The sequence below is a fragment of the Trachymyrmex cornetzi genome, unplaced genomic scaffold, assembly GCF_001594075.2.
Source record: "Trachymyrmex cornetzi isolate Tcor2-1 unplaced genomic scaffold, Tcor1.1 scaffold97, whole genome shotgun sequence".
NCBI lineage: Eukaryota > Metazoa > Arthropoda > Insecta > Hymenoptera > Formicidae > Trachymyrmex > Trachymyrmex cornetzi.
Window position 1 is genome coordinate 549,420 of NW_017300322.1, and position 8,828 is coordinate 558,247.

Below are 8,828 nucleotides of genomic sequence, written 5' to 3' on the forward strand. Positions count from 1 at the left end.
TTTTTCCCGGGTAGATATAATTTGTATTCAATTTTGCTTAAAAAATAGTCACTAATCATTATAAAAAATTTCTCTTGTTAATTAAAAAATTTTAAATAAATAATAACTAAATTATTACATTGTAGTACCTAGTGAGAATTGACAAGTGAGAATCAACATCGTTATTAACGAATCGATGTCGTTACTTCTCATTGGGTACAAATAACAAAGCAAAGAGTTTAGTTTCTAATCAAAAATTCTCTTATAAAATATTATTTCTCTTATAAAATTTTATATTATATAATATAATATTATAAAGAGCTAGCTTTGATATGCTCTCTTCTCTCTCTTCTCTCTCTCTCTATGATCAACTTCTTCAGTAAGTCCGTTTTCTTAAACACTATTAATTTAAATTGTAGTGCAGCCCCGACTCAACATCCAGAGGCCATCTGTCTGGTCGGATTCATCTTCGTTTGAGACTCGTGTGGTTGGAGGTAACGAAGCGCCGAAAGGATTATACAAATTTATCCTTTCCCTTCAAGTGAAGAGCTTATTTTCTGGCAATCAGCATTTCTGCGGTGCATCCATCCTGAATGCACAATGGGCTTTAACAGCAGCACATTGTGTTTATAACACTTATTCCGCAAGCAAAATAATCGTTAAGGCTGGAAAATTCGATGTTAAACGTACGGAGACTACCGAACAGATAGTAAAACTGGACAAATTTATCATACACGAAAATTATAAAGGGTAAGTGAAACGTTGAAAGCAATGAACACGAACAATTAAATTAATTCGTCTTTGAATAATATTTGTTTAATATGTAATCAATGTTGTATTTATAATTAATTTATAATTATATATAGAAATAATCTAGAACATAATAGCTCTTGCATCAATAATAATCAGCAGTTTTATTTGTAAAATAAATTATTTGTATAATCGAAACTACTATTACTCTAATGTAATGTCACACCATTAATATCGTGATTAATATTGATACATAAGATATTGGAAAACTATACCTCAAATAAATAATGACGCACAAATTATATTTTGAGATTTGTTATGATATACACATATATTCTATTAATTCTGCAAGTTACTACTATATTCTTTCACTAATGCAATGAAAGAAAAGATTGGCTGAATATGGCATAGCATTTTTAATTGGTTGCAGCAATGAATTTTTGGTTAGACTGTCAACATTCTATACTAACATTGCGGATTATAGACTAACGCAAACAAAAATTGATTGCTGCAACCAAGAATTGGTTGCTACAACCAGAAATTGGCAGCCAATTAAAAATGCTGCGCCATATTTTACCATCTAATCTGCTGCAGCAGCCAATCTTTTCTTTTAGTATACTACAATTTTTTTAGTATTAACATGTATTTAGTATTAACACATTAACTTAAACGAATATTTTTTAAAACTGTATAATTAATAAAAAAGAATATTATTTCATATATACACACAATACGTATTTTTTAACTTTCAGTGGTGTTGGCCCATATGATATCGCTCTGCTTAAGTTAGCTACACCATTGACTTTGAATGAGAACGTACAAGCTATCGCGTTACCCGAACTAAACAGTGAACCAACTGGACAGGTATGGCTTTGTGGATGGGGTTCTACCTCGACTACTAATACTCCAGTAATGCCATCTACACTTCAACATGTTATGATGACTATTATGAATTTCAAATCTTGCAACCAAACCGTCATTAAAATGACGGGATCTGCTCCTCTTGATGATAAAAGCAATGTCTGCACTGGGCCATTATCATCAAGCGAACTAAACTCTGCATGCAGCGTATGTGCCAGATATTCAGCAAATTTAATGAATGATAGTAGTATTGTTGGCAATTAATGTATAACAATTTAATGTATTGTTTTTAATATACTTTTAGGGTGATTCCGGTGGTCCACTATTTAAGATTATCAATGGAAAACCGATACTTGTTGGAATTGTATCTTGGGGTATGATACCTTGTGGTATTTCAGGCGCGCCATCCGTATTCACTAAAGTATCCTCTTTCAATCCTTGGATTCAGCAGAAGATGAGTCAATAATGATGGCAATATCGACGACTTATGAATGTATAATATTAAATAAGAAATCGTTACACGTTATTTAACATAAAATAGATATCCAGCATAAATTAAATAATGTCTTTTTATTTCTATCCTACATGACGCAAAAACTAAACAGGAATTTTATTAGATAAACCAAACATTTAATCAAAAGACATCGTTATTCTTATTTATTTTATTTAACAGGTAACAATAACAAATTTTTTTTCTTAAATATACTTACATATCTCAATGCTCAGTTAGTATATAATAGTATATAATAATTAGTTGAAGAGACGTCGAACCAGCATTCTAAATTCCTGTTGATGTAACAAGACATCGATAATTTGATTGATTTAACGCTTATTCTCTCTCTCTCGATTTAGATTATAACAATTTTATTTAAATGTTTTTAATATTTTATTCCGTATATATATGTATAATTGTTTATCTTATTTTATCTTGAATTAATTTATATAAAATCAGAGATGAAATTATATTGTCATAGTACATTCATTTACTTTCATCAAGAATCCTTATTTCAAGACATTGTCTCCGAAGAATTATTTTGTTTATGCATTCGAATTTTTAACAGTTAATTATTATGAATAAACTATTCTAATGTGATAGAGAAAAAACTTTCTTAATATTCATATGCCAGAAATGTTCTTATATAGTTTTTTTTTATAGTATCTTAGTGAAATACGAACATACTGCATTGTAGCTAGTTTGCCCAGTTGTTTAGTGTGTTACATTGATAAAGATATGTAGGTATTTTGGAACAAAATTTATATTTTCTAAAGTTATTCTGTTATGATAAATAACAAAACACTGTTGCAGATAAACGAATGTAAACTGTTTTAGATATATTTACTTTAATATATTCTAACTCTAACTAGGTATATTAAATAATATAAAGCTTTTGGTCAGGTTAAATTATAATCGAATATTCAATCATGCAGTAACAATGTATGCTAAGTTTGCCTGCATATGTTAGAATACGTAGACACCTTATTCGTTTAATTTAAATTAAACAAAATTACTGTTATTACTCGAAATGATATGCAGCATAGTAACATATTGTAGATAACAAAACTTTTTTTAACTGTCTATTATTAACTTTAACAAATAATATTTAAGTATCACTTAAATTTACTCTGTCAAACTGAAGAACATTAATATTAGAGTCCGATCGAAACCATATTTTAATCTCCAGCCAAAAACGAATATTCGGTTGTCATTCAATTTCGGTCGAAGACGAAACGGAAATCGAAACTTAGATAAGTCTTACGAGAGAGAGAGAGAGAGAGAGAGAGAGAGAGAGAAGCTAACGGAGTCACATTTTTTTCAGTCAGAGTCGAAATCAATATTTTTTTATTTATTCTACAGAGACCGTATGATTTTCAGGAAACATGACAAATTTATGTATTCTTTAAAAAACAAGATTTTATTAAAATATCTAACTAGGTATAATAATATAATAATAATATATAAGTATGCAATAACATGCAAAATAAATTAATTACATATACCTTCAGTTTATATCTTTTAGCACAAATTTAAATGCAATAGATTCCAAACTATTGCACTGTAAAGAATTGTTTTCAGATTTTATGCCATTGATTGGTAATATTATTATATAACGATTATATAAAGATACATTTATAAAATATCACAAAAAAAAAACAATTCTGAATAACAATGCACTATCCGAATGATAAAAGTTAAAGATACAGTTTATAAAATACAGTAGCAAGGCAAATAGTTGAAAGACTCACTTCCCTAGTCAAATTCTCCAATCAAATATATTTTACAAATGTATATTTAACAATTTATTTACTATTTCCTGATAGTACCCGTGATTACTTTTACTGCGGCCAGTGCTTCCTTGGCTGTCGGAATAATATACTGAGGTGGCAGTAGGAAGCCGTGTCGTCCAGTGTCCCGCAGTTCGATTGTATATGCATACTTGATCTTGAGCAGAGCTTTAGCCCAATCATCAGAACCGCCAGCAGCAGGATACAACGTTATCGCGCTATTTCCTACGGTGTACTCTGTATTATCGCCTCCTTCGTACTTCATATATCTAGCTGCTTCAAGCCCTGCCGCATCAAGATCTCGGTAATCAGGCGGCAAACGCTGATCATATCCCCACGGATACAAAATGTATTGGCCATATGAATGAAACGATATATATGCCTGCAAGAAAGAAATAATAAAGTGCTATAGTGGCATGAAAGGAATATTTCAAAATTTATAAAGTTAATTTCTGAGATTTAATTGTCTGTGGATTGAGATTGTTATAAAACGTTATTATAAATATCTTACAAAAAATATACATATATATATTTTTTTGTGAGATATCTTGAATTAAGGAAAATCTGTATGATCTAAATATTATTATGTTTACAATATTAAGTTAAGAATAATTGCTGATAGCATTGCTATAATTGATGTATTTAAAAGAATAAAATAATTAATGCAAAGTAAATATAAACTCGCGGATTTTTATGCAAAATATTTTAACTAACCTTGAAATTTGCTAAACTGTTCTCGAAGAAATTTCGAATAGCGTTAGTTTCTGGCTCGGAGAATGCTTTAGAACCTCTGTATGTCTCATAGCACATGTTACTGCTAGTTCCCTTTCCACCCCAACGATAACCAAAATTTCTGTTTAAATCTACGCCCGAGCAAACAGTGCCTTTCCTTCTATTCTTCCTCCATAAACGATCGTATAGGAAGGTATATCTGTAGCCATCTGGATTGGCAACTGGCAGAATGTAATAGTCTGTTTGTAAAACATCGCTATTTTCAACCAGATTATCAATGACATAAGTCACAGCTGCTGGTGAGATCCATTCCCTGGCATGTATGCCACCATCAATCCATATCGCAGGTGTATTTTCCGTCTTACCATTACTAATCCTTAGAACCTTTTAACATTTATAAAAATATTAAGATCTTAAACATCAAATTTTTTATTAAAATAAATTAGATGTGGATACCTTGAGGGGCTGTCCTTCAATGGAATTACCGATGGATTGAACGGAGCAGACATCAGGATAAGTGTTCGCGAGATAATCCAAGTAACCATAAATGTCATTTATATCATGGTAGCTGGTCCATTCCATACGATGACCTGATGAATATATCTTGAAGATTATTCAAAGATTGCACGTTCCATACCCTCGTGAGCTTGTATAGCAATCGCTTCGTAGATTCAGCTCAACGCAAAGCAAGCATTTCTTCCTTTCAATCGTCAGTTTACAAAATTTTTTTTTCGATACTCCTTACAGTATATACATCTGATATATCATTCTGAATCGACGAAACGGATTATGCGCGTCTGAAAGCTCACCCCTAAAATGCCACGGAGCACCCCCACCATATACACTAGCAGGATAACGAAGAGGACGAGGACGTGGAAATCTACGTCTGACTCCCTGCCACCAAGCGTAACGAGCTAAAAAATTACTGAATACTCGGTGACAGAAGCGATGCACTCATTATAAAAATTCCCAAATGCTCATATTTATTCCCATAGCTTAATTCGCGTTTCAGGAGTTTCAGCAATTTTTCGACTTTTCCAATATTGTCTGCAAATGTAATAATTTCTTGCACGAATTGAAAACCGAACCTTGCCGAGTCCGTCTTGGATAACGGCATCGAGATGAGATCAACCGACTACGCAAACGACCACAGAAAACGACGAAACGTCGCTGAACGCCCGTACGTGCGAAGACTACGCGTTTTACACACGCCTTACAAGTAAAGTATAACTGTTAATGTTAATCAGCATTGAAGCGGAACCGGGTTACTAAGTGGGATTCACACAAGGTCAATAACCTCGATTCATTTTAAACTGTTTTTCTTTGAAAATGTATAAGAATTTGAAATTATTAATTAATGTATTAACTTTTCTCTCTCTCTCTTTTTAGAAATATAAATATTTTAGAAATATAATTTATATGTGTATTCCAGTTTATGATTTTAACAATGACTCTCATATACACTTAACACATACACGCATTACATCAAATGACACAATTTTCCGATAACGACATATAAATAATAATAAAATGTATTACTAATCTTTACAGTGAATATTAGATTAACTGTCCGAATTATATTAAAGTTATATAATAGACAAGAATTTTACCAAGTATGTTTACATCAACATTAGAATAGTTTTCATGTACAATGTTGGACTTATAGTATTTACTGTATTTTCTACATGATGTCCTAATTATTACAAATACTATAATAATTTAATTTAATTGAGACACAATTGAGAATATTTAATTAAAACAATGGAATCTTAAATTTATTTTTATAAAAATTATTTTAATTATTTAGTTTGCAATTTTAAATAAATAATAAATTAAATAAATAGAGACCATTCAAATTAATTAGTCCGATTCAAAATTAACAACAAGTTGTCATTTGCAATAATTTATTATTTTTGAATGTATTTCTGAATAAGAATTATTAATTCATTTTAATTAGCTTTCTTTGCTACATGATTGATAAAATAATAGCTTCTTCCATTTACGTAAACAAGTGAAAAACAAGTTATGAAGATCGATTATTGCTTCTTTTCTATTATTAATTGTCTAAAAGTGACGCAAAATGATAAATTAAAAGTGATAGCCAATCATGAAACATGAACGATAAGCAACGATGACTTGATACGAAGTGTAAGCTCTTAATAATAATTGTCAACCAAACAATAGCTTTTTTTATAACTCTTATGAATATCAATAAAACAAGATAACTATAAAGATTGATTGCTTTTTTTCATTATTAATAAGATTGTCAAAAAGTAAAAAAAATTGATAAAGAGCAAGACTAATTGTGAAGCATATACGATAAGCTGCGATAATTTGATGCGAAGTGTAAGTACTTAATAATGATTATTAAAAGCATTTAACGATGCGTGAATATATCAATAAATGTTATTATATGTAAATATTAATAGTATTGTTACTATTATTTATCTTTGAAGAAATTTTTATTTTCCCTGCGATTATATTGTTGAATAATACAGTAATATTGATTTCATGATTTAGCAATTAAAAAATGATATTTTATTAATACAATTGTAATAAAATCCCAAACCTTTGCGTCCTTCAAGTTCTGTTTGCATTGCGGTTGTAAGTCGAACATTCCCGTCATCGATCGCTTTTTGCACATCTTTGATCAAAACGTCATATTTTATTCTGCAATTGTTCAATAGTAAATCGACATTATAAAGCATCTGGCTTCGAACGAAAATATCGACTGTCAATGGATGGTTCGACCATATTTGATATGCTACATTAAAAAAAAAGATTTTGTTAGACTCTATTTATAGCTGTAGTCCCTCTAAAATTCTTAGTAATACATATCATTTTGAAATACAGTAAAATATTTATATTTTAATATAAATTTTATTTATTATGTACAACCGTTTTGATCGTGTTGCTCCACCAAATCATTTACTGAATCATTGTGCTTGTAGATTCTCCACACTTGATCACCGACGTAAAAAACTTTCCTACTAAAATTCTCTCTAAAATCTTGTTTAGCCGTTTTTTCGCAAGCCACAGATTCGCCTCTTTCAAGATTCACGGTCGCATCAACGACGAGGACAACGATTGTTATCGTTGTCAACGCCACCCATTTTATGTGATCTTTTCCACCGTGCCTCATGTTAGCTGAAACTGTTCTTAAGAACAGAATATACCCAGCTTTTATAATACGCGACACGTTCGCTGATCGGGAGTATAACGGAATTACTCGATCGAAGATGCGGAGTTTGCCGAATCCAACCGTAACAAATTCATATCGAAATAAATATGTATTGTTAATAAACATGTACTGTTTCTATATTCATATCAAAATAAATATGTACTGTTTGTAGAAAGACAATAAAGCTAAACAGTCTTCTTCTTATTTAGTGTATCTCATACAGTCGAACCACGCGTCGGCTGCTGATATTTTTATATAAAACTTTTATATATTACTATACGCTTAATAACATCAAATCGACATCCAAAAATTACAAGATAAAATACTACGTTCTAGGCATGTATTATGGAATTATTCGAAATAGATTTTAATCGAAATTACTTTGTTTTCCCTAAAAAAACATAATAAAAATTTAGGAAATAATTAAATAATTCTGATCGAAATCTATTCCGCACAATTTCATAATATAGGTGAAATCTTTTAAGACTCAAAAACACATTTAGAATTTAAATGAGATGAAACAGGAAATCATTTCGTGAGACAAGAAACAAAAAACAATTATTTTCGAACTCTCTGTGCTACCTGGATATGCACACAAAATTTATCTTCATTATAATTATATAATTTATCTACAGAATTCCACATAAATAAAGGAAACTACACAAAATAATTATACAAATAAATAATTGCCAGAAGTTTTTATTTTTTAAATTTATATTTAAAATAATATTGTTCATTGTTAAGTAATACAAGTATTTGTAGACTTTAAATATTATTGTTTGTTGCAAGACTTCTTTATAGCAATAGGTTCATTGATGCACGGCTACTTTATTTAATTTAGAGCGCCGACGCAACTCCAACGACGATAATCGACGGCGTAAATCGCGAGCAGACACGCGGCTTCTGCACATACTTCTTGCATCGTTCTTGCACCGCTACGTCGTAATCGTGATTGCAGTTTAATAAAAAAACAGTACTGCAACGTCTATATCAGGACATCATTTGGGACAAAATCGTAAAAGTATGAAGTGCCTATTGACGA

General features: G+C 30.5%; 2 protein-coding genes across 2 annotated transcripts in view; one reads left to right on the forward strand and one right to left on the reverse strand.

Annotated features, from left to right (window-relative positions):
- LOC108769926 (transmembrane protease serine 9) overlaps positions 1-2,135 on the forward strand; it is a 10,094-nt gene extending 7,959 nt beyond the window's left edge. Inside the window, exons 7-8 of the mRNA XM_018521148.1 lie at positions 1,482-1,797; positions 1,895-2,135. Coding sequence (XP_018376650.1) covers positions 1,482-1,797; positions 1,895-2,056 — 478 coding nt within the window. The 3' untranslated portion in view covers positions 2,057-2,135. The remainder of the gene's footprint in view (positions 1-1,481; positions 1,798-1,894) is intronic.
- A 1,657-nt stretch (positions 2,136-3,792) lies between these two features.
- On the reverse strand, positions 3,793-7,747 carry LOC108769930 (carboxypeptidase B). Its single transcript, XM_018521151.1, has 5 exons — positions 7,504-7,747; positions 7,175-7,369; positions 5,062-5,195; positions 4,588-4,989; positions 3,793-4,255 (listed from the first exon to the last, which is right to left on the reverse strand). Exons 1-5 carry the CDS (start codon positions 7,745-7,747, stop codon positions 3,896-3,898), a joined length of 1,335 nt encoding a protein of 444 aa, XP_018376653.1. The 3' UTR covers positions 3,793-3,895.
- Positions 7,748-8,828: the final 1,081 nt, after the last annotated feature.

Bases quoted from the DNA above. Each gene is read 5' to 3' on its own strand.
- LOC108769930 (XM_018521151.1), bottom strand. From the start codon at position 7,747: ATGAGGCACGGTGGAAAAGATCACATAAAATGGGTGGCGTTGACAACG. The intron at 7,370-7,503 runs GTTGTACATAAT...TTTTTAATGTAG, and splicing joins GGAGCAACACGATCAAAACG to CATATCAAATATGGTCGAAC. The intron at 4,990-5,061 runs GTATCCACATCT...AAATGTTAAAAG, and splicing joins TTGAAGGACAGCCCCTCAAG to GTTCTAAGGATTAGTAATGG.